Below are 23,448 nucleotides of genomic sequence, written 5' to 3' on the forward strand. Positions count from 1 at the left end.
AGAAAAACACATTAAACCTGTACAAGCTCAAGACCCATATTTCCTCCCGCCAAGCCTAGTGGACAGTCAACCTGAATGTAATTAATGGGGTGGGATTATGCTCGCCTTGATGTCTTTAATAGAATCAAGACTTTTCTAAAAGTTATTCTGGAAAATCTTCATACTATGTCAAGACCGAAGGCAGGCATTATGCTTGTTTAAAGCTTTCTCACCACCAACGTTGCTGGTTACTCCACCATTTTCAGGTAAAACTCCTTAAAGACTCATTCTACTCCCCAGTCAGCCATCCTCATGATGTTCTCCAGTCTAACCCCCACGTGGAAGCCTTTGGAGGCCGTGGTTCCCCTGTCAGAGAGGGCTCCAAATTGGACGATATTGATTCCAACCAAGGAGAGAGTCCAGCGTACCTAGTGAGCTAACATAGGCGCAGAAACTGCCATATGCTGCTTGCACAGAGGGATCAATAACTGACCCCTCGAGTCTGCCGGCTTGGTGGACGTCATTTCCTCATGAGCTTTTAGACACATGACCATGCACAGCTTTGGCTGCTTGCTGTAAGACGGACATGTGATCACTCCATTATGACATTTTTTTCTTCTAAATATTTGATATACCACCTCATCAGTGGAATACATTAGGGCGGCTAAGTCTAGCGCCCTGATGTCCGAGACTCTCCCGCAAGACACTAAGCACAGAAGGGTAGTAAGCTTGCCTGAGAAGACCATGTGGGATGATTCCAAATTGGGCGGCCAGGAGAGAAATATATTGAGAACTGTCTTCACGTCCTACAGCCTGTCCTAAAGAGATGGGGCGGCGTCACCAACCTGACACCCTTGAGCAGCCTACACACATTGCTCGTGACCCTTCCACTTGGTGGTGCCCAGCCAAAATCGCTGAGCGGTAGGCGTTCACCATCCTGTATGCTAAGCTCCGGGGGATCAGAGAGGTATCTTTCCTCTTGCGTGACGGCATACTTCCCCCTGGTAGTTCGCTCTTCCTCTTTTAGGTGCTCCCTTTTCAGGTACTTGCGACGCTCCTAAGGTGCACCTTCATGTAGTCCATGCGCAGCTGAATGGGCATTAGCATATTTGCTACTGCCTTTTTAATAGTGGTCTCAAGAGAGGACCCAAGTACTCCTTTAAAGCTGGCTGCCATGGCCAAATACTGCTCTGGGCAGGCCTCCTCCACCTCTGACCATTCCTGGTCGACCTGAGGGTCATAATAGGCTATGCTGTTAGAGTAGGAAGCAGAGGGCGAGTGGGGCTTTTGTGTTATCTTCTGTCTTTCCCCTTTTTTAAATGCCTGTAAATTGGCTTGAGTCACTGTTTTCTTTTTGTTTTTATTTGTACTGCCCCCGAGTCCTGCGTGCCGTGCGGGTTGCGGAATTTGCTTTTTTTCCTTTTAGAGCCACCTGCAAAAGAGTGTGGAGAGAACAGTGATGGAGCTCCTCTGATGCTCAGCGAACAAGTCCTCCCTTTCTAGAAGAGGAAATTTGTCACTGAGCGCCGGAGGGAGAGAAAAGGATATGCGGTGAATGTGCAGCTCCCCCTGATGAGAGCGAGAACGCAGCCTGCCCGAACTAAAGCGAAAGGCCCCGGGAGTCCTCAGAGCAGCTTGGTGCTTGCCGCAGGGAAAATGTGGACAGCTTAGAAGCTGCAGCAAGGATTTGAGAGTAGCCCAGGGGGAAGCAAGAGCCCTGCTGAGGCCAGCCAGGAGCTTAGCACTGCGAGGTAGGGTCTGTAGGGGCCTGCTTAGTGAACAGTGAGGGAGCCGTTGCGTGAGAATGCGCTCTAGAAAGAATGCTCTCTACACCTGGTAAGCGCTGTATTATGTATGTTTCATTATGTATATCTCATTACATGCAGTAGCTAACAGGCAATAGAAATGTAATCAAGGTAGGTGAAAAGATTGCACTTATCTGTATCTTGCTCTGAGCAGCAAAGAAAGAGGAAGTAGAAGAAGGCCTGCAGACATATAAGGGACCATGTTCATAAGCATTAGTTGGTTTTGAATCACATGTTTTGTAGAGGAGCAGTTACATGCCTCTGCAGGAAATTCCACCCCCTACCTCCTATATTTTGGAGGCCTGGGATCGTACCATGTTTGACACCAGCAGTTGTGCCAATACCGCAGCATATATTCAAAAGAAGGTATGCACTGAGAAAACCCTATCGAATTTAAGAGACAACAATATGGGGGAGGAACTCCCTGAAGGACTATGAAAGGGAGCAAAGAGAAAAAGCTAGTGATGTCACAAGAGACATGTGTGACACCCCGAGAACACTGGCTGAAGAGAATGCATGGATCGAACAGAAACTGATGACAAAGTTAATAATCGAGTAATAATCGACTTTCATGTGCGAGAAGAAGATTGCATGTATGCAAAGTGCTGCAGAATATTAACCATTTAATAATTGTACAGATGCTGAAACGCAATTAGACTATGTCATTATAGAGGCTGGCTATATGTAGTGAATAGAACGCAGGCGAAACTGCCATTGTATAGGAGCTGGATATCGGTGTCATGAATTTAGTAAGCCCGCAAACATTGACAAAAAGCAGAGAATTGTGTTGCAGCAAGAATAAGCTGAGATCGTGGAAGTGCCTGGCAAAACTGTCTGGCTTGGTATCAAAACGGAAGCAGTCAAGGTCCGTTATCTATTCCTGAAACAACGATAATGAGAGCCGACACTCTCATATATTCCCACACACAAGGATACTTTGCAAGGCCAAGTCCAAAGACAATCTTCATGGCAGAAGGCATGGGTAATGAGAGATGTTGGGCTAATTGGGTGGGGAGGTAAAGTCAAGTCGACCTCCTGTCACCTGGTTTTAAGCTTACGTGCTGCAAAGTTAACCGAATGTTCCAGACATGGCACGAGCATACCGACTAATTGTAGAGGGCCGTATAACGAAGGGCCTTATAATGTGAAGACTAATGATATACTGTGTACTTAATAGTATTAAAGATTAAATGTTTTAGAGGTAGGCATACATTGTCCACCTGACAGGGGGCAGCCAATCGCAATCCTAGTCCCTATACAATGTATACTTAGAAGTTCCCCTTGAGCCTATCACAGCCTTTGATTTTCTATTAGTTGCTATGTAGTATGGAGTCACTTCTGATGTCTTTTTTTGCATATAAGGATGTTTTTATGAGAAAATCATCGAGAGCTGAGCGAACGTCCGCTGATGTCCGTTGTAATCTCCCAACAGCAACTTTGCCATCTTCCTGAGTTGGTTCGATTATTTGGACTTAGAATTACTCTGGAATCCCATCCATTGCATGCACGGTACTAAAGGGTCATATGCTCAGTTTCGTGGCCATAGTTCAGACTACCAAAGACTTCTGGGAAACGGAGTTCAGGAAAGCTCCAGGTTATGTTTTTTTGGTTAAATTGGAAGTTTTCATTGAGGATTTAAGCATCTAAGCAAATTTTCTTTTTTCTTTAACTGTTGCTTTGCTAAAGTCTTGCTGTTGAGCTTTGTTTAATGTTTATTAAAGAAAGAGAAGCATGATGTTCGCCACCGGTCTTGACATAGAATTGTAAAATGCATCGATCACTTTTAAATACGCTCACTTTAAAGCCTGGTGTAGAGAGACAAGTTTCGCATGTAGTACCCACTTGAAACCACAAATTTCCGAACACTAAAGTAAACCAGCTTATGATGACATAAAAACAGTCCTTCAATTCGGGATGAGAAACGGTAGAGGAGACCTAAAATGTCAAAAACCAATATCATACTTGCCAACATGCCCTATTCTATTCGGGAGATATTAGTCCAGTCCTGGTTATACCTTTGAATTATGGGACTTGTAGTTCTGGATTTCCTCATTATAAAAACATGGCTACAAGCACCAACAAGCAAAGTTAAAAACGGGACTGGGCGATTAAGGACTGGACAAGTATCTCCCAAATGGAATTTATGCAATATTTACTTGTTTTCACAAGTAACACCCTAAGAAGTATAGGGTACAGACTAAAAACCATAATTAAGAAAAATGTTTTAAAGCTGTGGCCTACTTAACCAAGAGTGGCCTAACAATTTTGTTCTATTGCAAAATCCACCTGTTATGAAAGGGACACACGTCTATTTAGGAAAGTATGGTAACTATCGTATAATTATAAAAATTAAATCTACTCAAATAAAAATATTAAAATACAAAAAATATCAAATCAAAATAGGTCTATACAGGTTCACTCCTTGCAAAATAGCTCAAGGTGTTAAGCGCTTACTGCAGAGAAGTGGCTGTACTCTACAGGTCAGAATATCTCATCCGGGTTAGTCAGCTCAAGGTGTTGATGTAACCCCTGCACAGATCTGTCAGTAAGGCCACTGCTTCATCCAAGCGAAACAACATTCCCAAAAAAATAAACGCTGCAATGTATTTGTTTCATGTAAACGATAATGATTGAACGGAATTTCCTAAGGACAGAAATGTGATAGTCACATTTAAACAAATCCAAACTTTCCCTTTGAGGATAAATCTTCTGCGATTGGTAAGGAGCTTGTGGGTCATTTGGGATCCTTTAGTGTTTAACTTTCTCCAGGCTTTGGGGGCTGAGCGCAGCTACAGCAGAGGGAGCAGCGTGTCGGGAGACAATGAAGGAATGTACCCGTGGGTGGAGGGGCAATCCCTGGCAGGGGGACTGCCCCAAGACTGAATTCAAAACCCTGCCGGGATCAATTTCAAACTCCTCCCAACAGTGTCTGAGATACCTAGCCACAAAGACTAGATAATGTGCTCAATGCAGGCCAGGGGAGGAGTTGGGCAGGAACAAGACAATGTTGCGTTCCAGCAAACATTTTCTTGCCGTTCCGTGTAGACATGAGGCTCTCTGCCCCTGAACAAAAAAGCAACAACTTCTTAAAACGGGTCTGAAAGTCATCCTTTGCTCAACAGCACAAGCTCAAACAACGAAACCATCCAAAGCTGTAAATATGCCTCATGCTTGCGCACATTTTACTGTCAGGGTGACTATTCTGACAGAGGAAAGAGCACCTTACCCAGTGTGCATTGCAGGCTCAGAAGGAATGCACGTTTGAATTACTATTAAACACATGTTTAATGAATTGGTGGTTATTTTATGTTCCCAAAATGCACTTTGTTTTTTTGTAAAGCAGCAGGCATCCTATATTCATCATTCAAAACTTACCTCCTCCCTACAGTCCCACCACACCAGTAACAATCTGCCTGCCGCCCACCGCGAAAGGGAGTGGGTGGTCCCCCAGTAAATATTGTCCATCTCTGTAGGCTGTTTTGACATCAAAAACTGCCCTTGTATTTAACATTGCAACACAAGTGTTATAATAAAAAAAATAAAAAGAAATATTGTGGTACAATTCTGAAAGTTCTCAGCAGCCTTCTTTAGAAAGAAATGTCAGAAACTTTTCAGTGGCAAAATAGAAAGCAGACTCATCCACTCACCATGACTACAGCCATTAGCGACGATGGCGCTGGTGCGGGATGTTTCATGTGTTAATGGACAGCTTTCACTAGGTAATGTTCCGAGTGAAACCAGATACAGCCCACCCTGAAGACATTAGTGCTATTAGCATCCAGCAGGGTCTGAAAAAGGATTAAAAACTTTAAAAAAAAATACAATACAGATAAAGTGCGTGTGTTCACGCGTTATAAGGTGTCCAGAGCCGCTGACCACCAGGGGGGTTTGGCATGGCTGCGGTTGTGATGGTGTATGGCATGGGGCGTCTTTTCAAAGACCAGTGAAGTGAGCGGGGAAAAGCAGGAGGGTGCAGAGAAACAGCGGCACAAGAAGGTGGGGTGTGAAGAGGCAGACTGAGAAGAGGAGTGGAAAGAATGGTGAAGGAGAGGTGGGGGTTGAATTCAGGGTCTGGTCGCAAATGACTCTGACACTCCAGTGAACTGTTAACTTATTTACTTAGGTTCAGGTACATCAAATGCAATTCTTAGAGTCCGGTAAGTAAAAGGGGACATAGGACAACCACCGGCATCCTCTCTCAGGGCTTGCATCCTTGCAACTGACAAACCTGGAACACTCTCATAGATAAACATTCTAAGCCCTGCATTCCATCTCAAGATTCTAGTCCCTTGCACCAGATGTATGCAAAGATAATCACAACGGTGGGGCAGGGACATTTCAGCAGGCAAACATCGCTGAGAGAATGCAAGGAATTCAGTCTTGCCCAGGGCTGGAAATGGAGAATATGTACTGTGGGAACCCTGCCCCACCCACCTCTTGGGATGAGGGGCTAGGGAGAAGGGGCAGAGGATTGTCAGAGTGATGTGGAGTGGGGTCAGGGTGTGGGACAATGTGGGATGCCTCGAAGGTCGGATGCTGGCGACATTGCATATACTCAAAGTGCATTTAGGGAATATAAGATTAACTGCCTATTTGAATATGCAATGAACAGGCGTGTCTCCCACTGGTGTGCGCTCAGTATCGATAGCTTGCCAGGGAAGTAGGCGATTTTATTTTACTTATTAGATTGGTTTACGCTGTATATTAAGTCATGTTCCGTTGTAGACATGCAACCATATATAATTAACCAACTCAGTACAAAAGAACCTACTGAATTAGCCAGCAACCACTATTTGGCACTCATGCCTATTGCTTTACCAATCCTTTGGCTTTCTCTGAGCAAAGTAGTGATTACCTGTTTTATAGCAGGTCATTAAACACGTTATAGATACATTTGAGATCTGCAACCAGTTACATCAAACCCTGTTTTCATCAGACTGCATGCAAATCCACCTGTCCTTTACAAATTGGGATACCCAGTTATGATCTAATCCCTGTCTAGGCCAAGTTATCACACATTCTTTTTACACAAAATGATTCATAAGCATTTATTCAGTGAGATTATGAAGTTCCATCAGTGAGAGAGAGTGAAGGAAGCGAGATCGAGATGTATGAGTGGGAGAAAGGGAACACTTGTCAATTTGTGCATTATACATGTAAATACCCCGTAGTTGTCTTTATGCTTTTTGGGTCAACACATAACCTTCTCTATACAAATTATCCCTGTGCAAACTTTGCCGTACATCTATGTCACACATTGTGAGCACTATCTAGCATTACAGCTCTGGAATACCATGTGAGCCCCCATTCTGTGGGTAAGTATTAGCCCCTTGTGGTGTCTAATATATGTGTTTCTCTGTGTCCCTTATGAACATGTGCAACTTGCAATTGTGCTTATTACCTTATGGTATTGCTATTAGTAGCCACTGGTTTAGGATATTCAGTTTCCTATGTCAACTCAGTAAGAACCAATCATGTCAGCCTGTTGGCCTAGTAAGTACTTCCTTCCTTCCTAAAAGCAAATGCAATCACATTGTTATTCTCTCTGCCAACCTGCGTACATATAGGCTCTGATCTGTGCGAGCTATCAATTATGATGACCTCTAAGGGCGCGCTCTGCGCTCTGTGTACGGCTGTGCCAACTGGCTTGTGGTTTGTTTTGAATCCTAAACCAGTCTAATGATGCCCCCCGATTCATTATATCTTGATTGGGCAATGAGGAATGCAAGGGTGATAGTATGTGAAAAAGAGGCATGATTTCAATGCATTAGGAGGTTATTTTTGGTTGGACAGGACAACAAGCATTGGCAGATGGGTAGAACGCTAACCATATTCTTTTTCTGTGGGGCCGGGGTGATTAGCGTCTAGCGAAAACAGTTCTGCCTTGCACTGCTGATCAGAATACTGTTCACATTTTATATTTATTGGCAGTAAAACGGACATGTTTTGGATTGACATGTATGGGTTTCATTCCAAGTTTGGTGGTATCCCACCGGCGATTCCAAAAGGATGCCACCAAAACGGAATTAGCCTCATAGGATATTACAGTCAGCAGGAATGCTGGTAACTCTCCATCACATGGAGTCCCATAGGAGGTCATTGTGGCATTTCTTTGGCGGTTCGGGCCTGATCTACGGGCAGGTCAGGCCTGGAGGTAGATCTGTGGCTCCCACCAGCAAACTTGTGTTGCCTCGGTCTGGAAATTACTGGCAATTTCTCTGCCATTTTTTCCAGACAAGGGAAACTGTAATGAGCCCCATGTCTGCTTGAGTTAGTGGTGCAGGCCTCTGAATGTATTATGCATTCAAGGTTGGAGCCAAGGGGGCTATGTATAGAGAAGGCGGCAAGGTTTTGAATGGGCAGATGCACAGGACACAAGGAAGGGCTTCCAGTGGAACAAGAACTCAAAGGGGGAGGGACTAACACGTTTTGAAACTATATTTGCCAGTGGCCGCTAAGAAGTGCCTGGCGCCGCTCAGAATCGTAAGAGGCCACGAAAACCTTAAAAGACTTGGGTTCCATGTAATTGAAAGAGTGACATACACAACATGGCAGAGTTTTCCACCTGGAGTGGAAGGGCATACAAGTTCAAAAGGTGTCTTATATAATGAATGTGGAATCAAAAATCCACTGAAGAACACGTATTCAATTCGGAAATAGAAATCAAATCCCAAAAGGTCAATGCACCGTCCAGTCCCCCGGTTCCTTTTAAGGAAAGTCATGATGCTTTTGTTTTAATTTTACTAAATTGTTCTAATGATAAGATGTCAATATAACACATAGAAAAAGAAAGTCATATGTACTCTGTATTATACGTCCCCTTCCCATCCGGGTTAGAAAACAAGTCATCTAATTCAAAGACTAACTCCAAATAATGGTTCTATGCGATCTGTTCGAATTTTTCAACATGACTTCATGCAGCCCCCCACTCAACCCCCGCTAGATTAATTATTCTCCCAAAACCACCCCCCACATATATTTGCAGCAAAATCTGACAAAAATAATTGGACAAAATCTACTCCGACAAATTCTACTGTGGCAAAAACTCCCTTTCCCCAACAGATGATGCCATTCCACCTATAGCTGAGAGTGACATCTACTGGGCAAGAACAGTATTGTCACTCATCTTTTCATTTACTTTAGCTCAATAGGAAATCTGGTTAAGTCAGTGAAGTCACATCAGTGACCCCTGGCACAGTCCCGGAGAAGCTTTTGGATAGTGCAAGGGGTGAGCGCTGGCTTACCTTAGCCCACTTAATGCCGTAACCCATGTATGATTTTGAATGAGGGCGGTGTGGTCAGAGCCCCAGTGTTGTACTTGACTGGAGGCCTGGAGCCCAGATATATTTTACATTATGGGCAGGGCACCAGGCATGTTTTGGATTTGAGCAGGGCATCAGGTTGGGTTTTAACTGCAGTGGGGGCATGGAAACCAGTAAATGGGGTGTACCCGAAGCTGCATTGTGGATTCCGGGCATGACATGGGGGCTGTTTTGAATTGGGGACATGTCACAAGGCATGCTGAAGATAAGTGGGGAAGCACACTACATATACTTTGTATTGAGGGGGCATGACAATATCCATTAAAAGGAATAAAGTTCTCCCCAGTCATATGGTATCGTTGCATAGCACGTCATCTCATCAGTTTCCAATCTTATCAGGACATCCAGCCCTCCAATGTCCTCGCAACGTTGTTTGCCTGTCATACGTAATGTTCTGGTTCAGGTCACCTCTGACATTTTTGGAAGCCTCGATGTGTGCCCTTCAAGAACATGTGTGGTTAGTGGGACAGAGGGAGAGGCAGATTCGAAACCAGAGGTGTTGTGCGTGCAGGCCAGAAGCACCTGAGTCCTGAGTGCCGGGGTGATTTGAAGTGTTTTGTAGTGGTCCAGTTGGATGTGAGTTCCATCCTTATGGAGACCCCAAGAGCAATCAAATGGCAAACAGCTCAGTGAGACTGGCTTAGCCGGTGGCAGGGGGTTTGCACGGTGTAACTGGATCTGGGAGAAGAAGCATTGCTCAGATACGGTGGAGTTTTGCAGGTAGTTTGCTGCCGTTTGTGGGGGTGTACGCCATGAATAGTGTAAAGTGGTAGGTTAATGAGTCCTGGATTTGTTAGTTGGGTAGCAGGCAAGAACGGGTTAGTGGGAACTCTTGTCCTATGAGTTTCAAGGCGGTATGAGCACTTTGAGTTCTAGTCTGTTGCTCAACTGGCAGATGTGCCCTAGCCTAGTTTGCAAGGTAAGTCTCCTGATCACTCTTTGCAGCAGGCTGTCTGTAGGTTCATGTGCCTGGTTTGTATTCATGATAAAAAGATCTGAGACATACATGACCTTAACGGGTGCCATTCCATGTGAGTAGCCAGGCTTTTAGGGATTTTCTGAAGACTGTGTGGACGACCTGTGTGGGGAGACATCTGGAGATACAGTACCAGAGATTCGTTCAGAGAAAAGAGAGGAACGCCTAATGTGGTATGTCCCATTAGAACTTGTCATTGGTACTAGGACTGCATTACCGGAGTGTAATGCTCTGCATGGCGTGTAGTGGATTCATTTCCTTGTGGTAGAAACTGGGCCTTTGCCATGCATGCGTGGCATGCTGGGCGATGCATAGCGTTTTGAATTGTCTCCTATGTTTGATCCCTTAAGGAGTTAGCTGCCACATTTGGACATTGTGTGGTCTGTTTGTGTAGTCTAGTCTGGAGAGCAGCAGTGCACTGACTGCCACGGTGGTGTGCGCGAAGGTCAGATAAGGCATGATGCACCAGAGAGTTGAAAGAAGCAGATTCTAATGCAAACCCTTTACCTGTGGTTCGAGTTCAGGGTTCTCTTCATTAAAAGTACAAGGGGTTTGACCTATCCCATCATCAGTGGGCAGATTACCATTTCCACAGGCCAAGCGACTGGGGTGGGATTTGAGGTTGCGGTTCAGCAAATCATCAGTTCGATTTTGGTTGGGTTAAGTTGCAGTCTATCTGTTGACATCCATGAGTGAAGCAGCACAAGCTGTGCTGAGATCTGGTTTATTTGGGGTAGAGTAATTAATACCAGTTTAAATGAGTGTGGTATTATTTGTATAGTTGAAACATGTGCGACCTGAGATATCAATGGGTTTCAAGAGAGTGGCTATGTAGGTGCTGAAGAGAAGGGGTGAAAGACTAGATTCTTGGGGTACTCCACAGGAGAGGATGCAGGGACATGCCCTGAAACGGGGGTAGGGAGGGATGGATGTGTATGTGTGTGTGTGTGTTGTTAGTATTGTTGTTCAGTGAGTCTCAGACACAGGTACGTGTAATTGTGTTCCCCTCGTATGTCTAAATCCGTGTTGTGGCACATGAAGAAGGTTTTTGGTTGCCACATATTCCCAAAGTTGTTGCCAGAAAAATGTCGAGGAGAAATTTTGTAATGAAGGGTGGATGGAACATGGGTGGTAGTTTAATGGGTCGTTGAGATCAGCTGTGAGGTTTTTGACAAGAGGTATGTCAAAGGCTGTTTTTAAGGCCTGCAGAATGATGACTTCTATAGTGGAACTGAGGAGGAACTGGAAATGGGGGTGCAAGTCAGAGCTGCAGACAGTTACTTTAAGAATGTTGGGGCATGGGTCTTAAAGGGAACCTGCTGAACTACTGCTGTTGATGGGGATTAGAAAGACATGTCGAGAAGGGGTGGAAAGTTCTCACTGCCGTTGGAGGTGCTCTGCTCGGTACTATTAGCAGTGCTGGGATTTGTGGTACTGGTCCATTCTTGACAAGGCAGTCCTGGATTTGCTGAGTATTGTCGCTGAAGTGTACTGCAATTGAGTTACAATGCTTTCGACATGATGTTCATTCAGTTTCCCAGACTGGAGTTTTGAAATTGTATAACATTTTTTCAAATGTCCTCCTGGCCATACTGTGCTGGCTCTTTGTGGTGTGCAGATTGAGCTTTTCTTCCCTATACCATTTCTACTCTGTAGATGCAGAATTGTTGCTGGCAAATCATTGTGTCTGCAGGTTGGTGATTTTCTTTCCAGGTTCTCTCTCGTCTCCATTACCCTGGCCTTTCAGCAGGCTTACTTTGCAGTTCACAACACCAGGGAGAATATATCCTTTCACCTGGACTTTTTCCACGTTTATCAAGGTTCATAATACCAGGGAAATTTCCCCCTTGTCTTGGACCTTTTCCACTTTTAGCATGTTTCACAATACAGGTGGGGATGTCTCCCTTCACCTTGCTTCTACAATACTAGGGTGAATGACCTGGCTTCTTTCTTATTCACGTACTTCCACAAAGAAGATGGCTTGCAAACGTTCCTTTAGTTTTTGGCTTTGGTAAGCCGGGTTCACTATCCTGCCAGGCTCCACCCCAAATAGGATGGTGGTTCACTCTCCTGCCAGGTACTGCCACAAGGAAGATGACTTGGATGCCTCTCCTTCCTTTTTGGATGTGGATCCCAGACCCTTATTCGTATTTCCTTCCCAGGGTTTCCATCCTCAGCCCTGCTCAGTAGTCTTGGAGTTTTCTGCAACTCCCTTATACCCTTGCCCACCTTCCCAGCAACCCACATAGCTTTTGAGTTCTTCATGTCTTCCTATGGTTGGTTTTGGGTTCTCCGAGCTTTGGCTTCACTCTTCCCCTGACTTATCTGACTTTCCGATGGGCTGCAGCATCTCCACAGAATACAACTGCCTTCTGTGTGCGTGTTACGGCTTTTGTGCACCATCCAGGTACTTCTCGCACCCCGCCTTTCCCCTGGCCAGGCTTCTGTCCTGTTCCACCTCGCTGGACGGAACAGGAACATTGCGGCTCCCTCGCTCTTGCCGCACTCTCTGTTTTTCCCCAGTGCTCTGCCAAACTGCTTCATTGCTTGCAGTTCCTCCTCAAGGGCTTCTACCTTTGGTAAATCCTTCTCATGTTTTTACTTTGAATCTAGCAAAACAACTGCAACGTGTATGTACGTTCTCTTGAGTACTCTTCATTGCTCTGCATGTTCTTCTCATCCCATAACCTTCCAGGGAAGTCTTTCCAATATCGCCCCAACTCTTTCTCATCCCAGTATCTTCAAGGAAAGTCTTTCTAAGGTCATCCCTACTCTTCCTCGTCCCAGTTAATCTTGGGCTTTAATGCTACAGAGGCAAATGGAAGTGTGGGCTGCAGAGGGTTGAGTGAAGGTATAGGAGGATTGGTAGGAGGTGGGTGGAGTTGATGAAGATTTGGCACCCTGCATTCCCCTTGGATGGTTATCGCTGTACCTAGAAATGAGTCTCTCACCATGAGATCCTCCTTCTGAGTACCACCCCCAGGGGTACTATCGCATGGCAGCATCACCTCCGTGGCCTCAGGGGAAGAGCCCCCCCTCGGATAGAAGTGACAACATCAAAGAAATCATCACAAGGAGATAAAGGATTGTCAGGATATACCAGAAAAAAGTCCCCAAAGGGTCAAAAATTGGTGGATGACTTTGCTCTGAAAATAGTTGAATCACCCCTTTTGATGCCCTTGAACATTACACACTGAGCAGATAGCAGGGTCTCGCCCCAGGAGGAAGCAAGGTTTCAAAATCTAAACACGCTGCACCGTTCCTTCCAGTAATCACAATCCCACAACTGGATATTACGGTTTGAGTAGGATGCCATGGGATGATTAAGTCCTCTGGTAAATATAAAATGGTGTTGCATACAGCCTCGTGCAGGGTCAAGAATTGTCAACTCCTTGTAGCACATGGGTACAGTGACAGATTTAGAAAGAAGTTACCTGGGGTAATTGTGACATACTCCTGACATACTCAACGTACCCCAGAGGTACGGCCAGAGTTACTCAGATTTACCCCAGGTAACTTCTTTTGAGACAGGCCCATGGTGAATAATACGTCTTATATAGTATATTCAACCAGAATAAAATGGGTCGAAACATAAAGAAGCATTAATTCAAAACAAAGTGCAATACGATTGCTAAGAACCATAACATAGGTTTTTTCTTTGTAACCACTTTGGAGCTGCTTGGAGAAACCAAGCTAGTGAGCAGGAGGAACAACTCATTTTCTTCGGGTGCCAGTCAGACCCATTGCATGTCATGATTGTGTGTGTGTCCACTTCATCATGTGAACTAAGGAATTCAATACGTACGTAGGACGCGCACGCCGTGCTTGAGGGACTGCACGCGGCTGGGCTCCACCGACATGCTGAGCACAGTCTGCTGCCCTCCGATGGTGCAGACCTGGCTCTCCTGGTGTGCCTGCTTGAACATGATGATCAGCTGGTTGGCGATGATGGAGTTCAGGACGGAAATGACGACCATGGGGAACACGAAGGACAGGAAGGCGTTGACCTGTGGAGAAGGAAAGACAAGGTCACTCCTGACGCCTGATAGGGGCGCACCTTCTTCTGCAACCTTCTCTACAGACACACTATAAACTACCTCCGGATTTCATAGCTCCCCCAAACTTGCCCTTAACCAATGTGGCAAGTCTTCTTCCAGGATTGAACAAATGCAGCGCAACACTGGAATATTTTGAATAGCAAAGTTCCATGTTAAATATGAAAAGGTTGCACATGTAAAACACTGGATACATCTCAAAATAAATCTGAGTCCTCTTTCCGAGCCCACATTTGCTATTGAGAAGTAGCAAGCACTGACATAATTTCCCTGCGCTCTGATGAACTCAGGTCACCTATAGAAACGGTGCAAGGGTTTTACACTATCACTCTGGTCATCGCTTGCAATTGACTATGGTGGTTGGACTGATGGGAGTTGTATTGCAAAACATAGGTGGAGCCAAACTTGCGGACCCCAGCAGTAAGCGGATTTAGGAAGATGTATTACTCTCACAGAGAACACTAGTTGGTAATAAAACGAGCCATTGGTGCAAATAACAGAATATACACAACACTCCAGGAAATGTCCTAAACTGTTAAATAGGAGGACACCCTGGCATAATCACGACACCTGCCGAGCGTCTGACGCAATAAATTCAATCTAGAAGCGCTCACAAGAGATCAATTGTATATTTGGAAACCAAGCAAAACAAATGATCACATTGCATGTTGTGCATCTTTTCACCCAAAAGAACCTTTTGTAGGAGATGTGATTTCTGAACACACACCTCACGGATGTGCATGGTGACAATTCAAATCACCTGTTATGTGCCCTGGTGAAGACCAGGAGATTAAAATAGAATGGAAACAATTCTCGATCCTGTCATCGATACAGTTTTGTATTTTAAGCGTGCATGCCAGACAAAAAGACAACATTTCAGAAAGCTGTGATTTTGCGTAAAACAACAAAAATCCCAAATTCACATTCTGTCTGTTGGATTAATGTAGTTATGTGTATGTTATATATGTATTCTCTATGCATTTTTGTATTAGTATAAACAAGTCTGGCTACCATAGGATAACTATATATACATTTCCTAGCTGACTTCGACAGTTTCCTGGAAGCCCAGTGCAGGGGCTGCTCCCGAGCAGCCACTGGTCAGAATTCACCAATATATACACGTGCCTGTAGTTCCTCCTAGCGTTCCTGTCACTAGACGACTAATGTTCATGACCTCACATAGTACGGAGAACGTGTGTGCTCTCCTATTCCCCTAACTATGGTTTCTACACACATACACAACCTCCTCAGGACCCATTGGTATTGTGGAAGGTTTAAATGTCTAACCACCCCTGAGGCAAAGACACACCTGCATCATTAGAGATGTATACACAAAAGGGTGCCATACTGTGATGGTAGTGTGATGGTAATGTGATGGTAGTGTGATGGTGCACAGAAGGACACATATCTGGCCCATCTCTCCCTACTTTCCCCCCTTTTCTAAGATATCCACCTACACATTTTAAACAGTCTGTTGAGCATAGCCTAGTTTGGGAACCTAACAGTGACTAGTCAAGCTCATCTCTCATCAAGATACCGAGCAGGTGTGGCTGGCTTTTGGAGGATCAAGGTTCAACTTACCCTCTTCCTCTTCTCTTCCTCCTTTGTGTTCCCCACATTCAGCTTTACATGACCAATTATTCTTCTGGCACTTCATCCAGGTGGCTTGGCCTCCCAGATTACCAGCCTGGTACACTGGGAGGGACGCGCAAAATCATATTGGTGAAGAAGCCTCCAGTACATCACACAAACCTGCACCAACCAACGCTACAACCACACAATGACTGTTCTAGAAACTGCCCTCACAGAAAAGTATTCAACATCACGTGCAGGCTTTGCTCCCTTTCTTCCCAATGAACATTGATTTGATCTGCTACCAATGATGACACATGTACCCTCAATACCGCAGGCATATACAATTCCCTTCTAACCGCTTGTATCTTTCCATTTATTTGTCTAATTTCTATCCTGATCCTGCTTCTATTATCTTCTCTCCCCTTTACCCCCATTTTCTTTTCATCATAGGCCTTGGTCCGGTTTGTCCACGGGCGGGGGTGGGGGGGGGACAATACACCACTATGCAGGTAAGTCACAGATAGATAAGATGGATAAGAACACTATGCTGCTGATGGATGATGCTGATGGATGATGCTGATGGATGATGTGTACAAGCTTTATAGCATAACAGAGTAGGGCCTTATGAAGGCATACAGGAAAGCATGAGAACAGGAAATAACCTTTTTACGAGGCAAACATACACAAAATCAAGTCATACATTGGAAAATAGGTAGTGTAATAGGAAAAATACCCTTTAATTTTTTACACTGAAACCCGTGTAAAGGAGGTATCATCCTGAATTGGGAAAATCAACACAGCAATCGATGTCAGTGGGATTTGTTAGCTCAAGTAGGGTGGATATTGCAAGAACACGAGTGTTCTAAGCTATTTCTGAACTTTTGGAGAGGGGGGCGTAGCCTTAGAGAGTGTTTTGACCCACTGAAATAACTGGACGCCACACAAGGACAATACAATGTGGTTCTTTGCTGTAGTATGGGCCGGGACTTGTATTACCCGGACAGGATGCCTCAAGTGGTTTAACCACTTGCCATGAGGCAAAACTCTGGCTACTTTTAGTGAAACAGGATTACGGATAGAAAGCTGTGGCAGCATGCACTGCATTGATGGGAGTGCCCAATGCACCATTGCCCTGACCTTCGCTGCTAGTGTCCGGCCCGGTGTGGATGTGATTACTGCTCAGGTCAGGAGGAGACAGTGTGTCAAGACCAGGCAATGGTCTCGGGGTTGGGGAGGGCGACAAATATGCAGTGATCAGGGGAGGAGGGATCCCCATTATAGAGGGATGTTCTGCCACTGTGATTATGGGGCAGACCAGCACAGCGTGAGACCCCAGGGGCAGGATGTATGGGATATCTGGGGTATAGGAGCGTACCCCATTACAATGGGAAAACACTTTAGCAGAGTGGGTATGACGAAAAGTGCCATATTTTGGAGACAATGATATTAAGTGGATGCCAAACTAGTTTGATTCCTAGGTTGAAAGGGGCAGCATTTAAAAAGTGGGTATCAGGGAAAGAGTTTGTCTCAGTGTAAATTAGGGTGGATGACAATCGCAGAAAACACATAGGGCCTCATTACGAGTCCGCCGGTAACTGAGGCGGTAAAACCGCCTGGTTACCGCCAGACTCGTATCACCATTCCGGCTCCGTGATTCCCGGAATTACCGGGGCATTACAACCCTGGTGACCTGGGAATTCCGGAGACAGAATGGTGTAAATCCCCATTCCCATTGAGTCCCAGTGGACTCAATGGGAATGGGGATCATGGAAACACGGGCACCATCTCGTGATGGTGCCGGTGTTTCCTCGTCCGCCTGCAGGCGGGCGGTGTTAAACCCACCAGGTCAGACCTGGTGGGATTGACGCCTCCACCTGCAGGAGTCGTGATCACCCAGTATGGAAACAACGGTGGCGGCGGGTTTACCGCCACCGTTGTTTCCATACCGGGTGAGTTGTAATGAGGCTCATAGAATCTGCGTAACCCACATAGCTGCTTTCAAGGTCCGAGTAGCATCCTATGCCTTAGAGATTATAACAACACAACATTCCAACACAAAACATGAACCGATAACCAAAAAACACATAATAATGTGGTTTCTATGCAATTAGCCTTTTGGCTCTCTGGGGTGGTATATGTAGCAGGTGTCACCCTCCTTCTCCTCTCTCGGGGCAACCCCATCATCGTATTTCAGCAGCGTAGTGTTTCTGTTCATCGTAGTCTCTTCATCCTCACTACAGATCTCCTCTGGTAGTTGCATTGGCAAGTCCCGGTTATCATCTTCATCATCCTCATCCATCTTTTCACTGCGATCTCCTAACCATTCACTTGCTCCCATGCATATTTTACACCTTGGGAAACCAGCTCAAGTTCCCTGTGATGCTCCTGCTTCCATGTTGTCTTCTTGTCATCTTGGACCCTTTCACCTCCGGTACTTTCCATGCACTGGTTTCAAATGGCACTCCTAACTTGTGGGTTGGGTGCCTGTTCTGTACCAACAATGTCCCCTGCCTTAATGTCTTTCTCCGCCATGTTGCGCTGTACGCGCCGTCGCTGGTTACATTGAACTCGCTGATGGCAAAATCCAGGGCCTTCCACCTGATGAACAATTCTGGTACCATGAGCCTGGATCATCAACCTGACTTACCTGCCCCAGAACTCCTCAGCGGGAGACACATGAGTAGAGAAGAGTGGGTTTTTGCGATTTAGCCTCACAATGTTGAAGAACTTTTTGACAGTCCGCATTAACCATTCCACATCACCATTGACCCTTGGTCACCATTCCATGATGCGATCATGAACAAAGTCCAGTTATGTACCAAGACCTTGAACTCCACCACCATAAGTAGTGGCCCATTGTGTTATGGAAGGGATCCAGGAATCTGTAAACTGCAAACATTCTTTCTACTACAGGTAATGACGACAGCGGCTGCTCGATGAGGCGAACACAGCCTTTGGGTATCTTCAATACTCACCAAGGACTACAACGAAGTGTTGATCATGGAGAATTGTGCCAAAGTCCATTTCTATGGCCTGCCATGGCCTCTACACACCAGCGATTGCATGTGGGTCTGCCGGTTGTTGACCGCAGTAGTTTGCTGCTATGCCCACGCCACGATCAAGTCCGCCACTTCATGTACCCCAAACCCGGAACCAAACCATTTAATGGAGATGGACCTTTGTCTTGACACCTCATTGATGACCAACATGCTCAAGATTGGTGACCTGATCTACCAAGGCCCAAGGGACCATTATTCATGAGCCTTTCAAGACCAGCCACTCCTACGATGTGTTTGCGATCATTATAAACAGATTTTTGCAAAATGAAATTTGAATAAACTTTGTTTTATACTGGAATGGTGTGGAATCAGTCTAAATTACCTTTCTACAATATTTGTAAGTAGTCAGGAATCAGTTGGTGCACAAACCTCAACAAGCTGAATTGAGGGAGGGGTAATTACCTTCAAAGCCTTTTTTTCATTTCTTTCATATGTTTTTATTTTTATTTTTTTCATGTTTTTTCATTTGTTTCATATTTTCTTCATTTTGTTCATTCTGTTCATTTTTTTTCACACTCCTACGATGTGGACAAATGATTGCAAAGCCACCACAGGACGTTCAAAAGTGTCTTTGCCTTGTCGCATCATGAAGGCCTTCCATTTGTTCATCTGAAGATGGTTTATAATGAGATGTAGATGCTAAGAATCCTTGGTGGCTGAAAAGAGATCCACCAGGGAAATGGATAGCGGCACTCTAGCCCGAGCGACCAAATGGACATTGACCTCAGCCAACCTTCTTCCACTACTACACGGGGGCTACAACTACTTCCAGTGCAAGCCCATAAAGATAGTCAGCTACATTATCTGCATCCACCCTGTGTACTAAGGTGCCACTACACTAGTGCATCATTCTATCCTCCACGGAGGGTGGGCAGCTGGCTTTACTTAATGGAAGGCAATGGTGTATGGTTCATCACCGACTGTACCGGGCAGCCAGAAATATACAAATGAAAATGCCTGCAGCCCCACAGCATGGACAATCTTCCCTCTCCATCTGCGAGTACCTTTCTGAAGGGGCTATGAGGTCCTTGCTTGCAATTCTCAAACAATTCTCACCCTCATCCACCTGCACCACAGTTGCCCAAAGGTCTGCGTGGCTATAATCTACAACCCCTTTTGTTGGGCTGGCAGAGTTGAAAATCTCCATTTTAGTGTTTGCTATTGCTTGCTTGACCTTCACAAGAGCCATTTGCTCCTCCTCACAACACACGAGCAGTACCTTTGTGTCAGATGTCAAAGGGGTTCAGTAAGTTCTGCGAAGTCTGGGATGAGACAGCCACAAAAGTTCACCATGCACAGAAAACGTTTGACCTCCAGCAGAGACAGGGTAGGAGAAGCTGACTGTATGGCCACCACCATTTTGGGGTTGACTGAGATGCCTGAGCGATACATGCCAAAAACATAACTGCAGTGGACTTTCACATTGTGATTGTATTTGGTGTCTTTTAAAAGACTGTTCAGTGTTAAAGTGCCTGATGGCCGAGGCTTATTGACTTTGGCCTTGGAAACAATGAAAGAGTTGATGCACCGACAGATGCACACCGGCGAATATACCAAAGGGTAAGACCGTAAATGAGGAGGCGACTCTTCGGGTAATCCTTAATGCAGCGATCCACCGACTACTCAGTCTTAAAGTGACAGTGGCACTATTCAGATCTGACATCAGACAGAGTCATGTTTATTTTATGTTACGTTATTTTATGTTTCTATGCTTTTATACTGTACAGAATCACAGCCACAGTAGTTTCAGAGAGCTCAGGTTTGCCTGAGGATTGGCATAGGGTGACCTCAACTGGGGAATCCAGGCCTTAGTCTGCTCGAGGAAAAGAATAATTAGGGAAAGATTGGAGGATGGAAAAGGGAAGAATATAATGTAATGTAAAGTGGTCTTGTATAGCGCCCTTCCGCCAATAATCTTGGCATCGCGTTGCATGGCTCTGTAAGAAAGGGTGTGTTGTTTTGGATAGCAGAAACCTGTGGTGGTGATGGATGGAGTTCAGAAGTCCCTGTTACCTGTGTGCCGATATGCAAATCTCTATGTTGTTGTGGTTGGTACAGACCAGTCAGTTTAGCCCTATGGCCAGCCATTAGATTATCCAAAAATGGACAGAATGGTAGTTGATGAAAGATGCATATTGCAGGGTCGGTTTGGGGCATAACATTCTCTTGGCCACCAATAAAAACAAGTGGACCACAGTTGCAAACAGGGACATCATTTGGAGGTAGCCAGGGGGGGGTCGCAACTGTGATCCCTGAGGACTTCCTTGCTATCCTTGTGATCTCCCTTGCTATCTCTAAAAGAGACGTTTTTTATATATATTTTTTTTCTAAAATGGAAGCTCCTGGAGTTCGGGCAGCACCATGTGGCTCTTTGTTTCTGGAGTGACTGCCTTTCTTGTTCAGGCCTCTTAAAAAAAAACAGGGGGTTCCACACGTGTAACACTTTAAAAGTGTAGAAATATCTGACCATGGCACATAAAGTGGCCCTTGATTTCATTGTGCCACAATTAATACTTTGTTTTATTGTGGCTATCTTTCCTATCTCCCTGGCATGCTGTTCAGGATGTTTGTCTGCATGTATGAAGTAACGAATGCCCACAGTACAGGATGCCGTGTGAGTGCGCTGCTTTCTCTGCACTACTCTAAGTTCTTTAATACAGTTATGTATCCTCCCAATGGTATGTATTTTGCTAACCTCTGAAGCCTGAAAAGTAGATCCATGCAGGCTTGACAGGTGGCCAACTTTGCACCAGACCTGCAGATGAACTGGCCTGCTGTTAAATCTCAGTTACCAGTTTAATGGTATCCACTACATAGTGAAATTTGCTTTCTTACTTTGAGGACATTCAGACATGTAATTGCTCATTTTACTATAGCCAGTACGCTAACTATAACAGTAAAATAGCTCAGTGGGTATCCTGCATGCTGCTGCGTTGTGAGTTACATTTGCAGGATGCAGGTCCAAATCCTGGCATGGCCAACTCAGCCTTTAATCCTCCTGAGGTTGATAAATAAGTACCAACACAGGTCAGGTGATATTGCATGTATATTTTTCTATATAAAGTGCTTGAGCGTAAGTAATAGATAATAACACATCATCATATGGCCTTGAACGTCTGCTTGCATTCACAGTATGTTGGTAATATCGGCCTATACCCACTGATATTAACAATAAAAATGGTGATCCATTCTTGTATGGAATGTGTATCACATTACAGTGATATTGTGACCATATTTTCTTTTATTGTACTTAGGAACAATGGTATGTGATGCCACTTCCTGTTTGGGCAAGGGGTGAAATGTCATGTTCCATCACTTCCTGTGGTGTCACTTCGGGGTTGTGTCAAATGACATCACTTCCTGTGATGTCACCTGAAGTCAAGGGTTGTGTGATGTCACTTCTGCCACTCCTGGCATTTTGGTGAAATGACATCCCTGGTTGCAAATGGGAATTAATTGCTTTTGTGACAATACCCAAGGGGGAGGTTTTGGATAGTGTAAAGCTAGTTGTGCATTTTAAAGAATATTCATTCAGTAACATTGGTCAGAACTACTAGCCGCATGAGCAATTAACTTATCAAAGTGGCCCACATGGGCAGATAAAGTGGTCCACTTTCACCAAATAAACGGGCCCACATTGCCATTTAGGCCATGCCGAGCCTAGCATACAGTCTGTCGGTCTCATTACACGGATGGCGGTGGACCAAGGTGCTATTAGCACCTTGGTCCATGCCGGTAAAATACCGGCACCGCCTTGGTGGAAAGGGGAATTACTGCCCTATTCCAAGGTTGGTGGGGCGGTAATTCCCCCTTCCCCCATTGCCCTTCCCCATTCCCATTTTTGTCCCATAGGGCATAATGGGAATGGGGAAGGTGCTAATTACGGCACCGCAAATTGCGGTACCGTAATTAGCTCCCTGGTTTGCGAGTTGGTTTTTAACGCCTGCAGAAAGCAGGCGTTAAATTCCCCAACCCGCAAAGGGACCTCATAGTAAGGTGGTAAGGGTTTACCGGTACTGGTAAAATACCGGTACCGGTAAACCCTTACCGCCTACCGTGTAATGAGGCCCTGATGAGTCTGCTAAGCGCACTAGAGATGAGAAGTACTCTGAAGGAGTGTGGGTGATGTAAGGATGCAAGATTTTAGCAGTGAGAAGTTAGTTGATGGATGAGAGGGGATGGAATAGGAGTTAGGGTGTTGCTTCCTGGCTCTTAGTTGTAGATTTCACTGAGATATAGCTAATGACCAGTGTAAAACAACAGACTATCCATCAATCTAATTAGATTCCCACAGATGGTAGTGAGAAGAGTTACACAATTGCTCGTCTTAAAGTTGTCCAAGTTTCTTGCGTACAGTCTTAAATCGGTTGCTTTTATCTTTCATTTCTTTCAGAGTGATTGGTCGAAAAGATAATAATAATAATACATTATTGTGATTTAACCCTAAATTTAGGATTTTACACAACGTATGTATCTCATAGACCATACAAAACATACAGAACATAAACATAAATAGTGATCATAAATGGCGATCATAAAAGTCAAGTACTGCCTCAGCAAGTCTAATGATACATCATAATACAATACAATGCCATTCGTCAATTAAGCAATACACCTAACACAGGTTAGATTCAATATATACAAATAGTAATAGAGCATAAGTAAAATGTACATATG

At 44.9% G+C, this 23,448-nt stretch overlaps 1 protein-coding gene across 1 annotated transcript in view; it reads right to left on the reverse strand.

Annotated features, from left to right (window-relative positions):
- The window catches only part of NTSR1 (neurotensin receptor 1), a 1,583,963-nt gene that overhangs the window by 480,150 nt on the left and 1,080,365 nt on the right, over nt 1-23,448 (reverse strand). The window contains exon 2 of the mRNA XM_069650778.1: nt 13,888-14,089. Within this exon, the coding sequence (XP_069506879.1) occupies nt 13,888-14,089 (202 nt within the window). The remainder of the gene's footprint in view (nt 1-13,887; nt 14,090-23,448) is intronic.

The sequence above is a fragment of the Ambystoma mexicanum genome, chromosome 3p (assembly GCF_040938575.1).
Source record: "Ambystoma mexicanum isolate Mex_15411 chromosome 3p, UKY_AmexF1_1, whole genome shotgun sequence".
NCBI lineage: Eukaryota > Metazoa > Chordata > Amphibia > Caudata > Ambystomatidae > Ambystoma > Ambystoma mexicanum.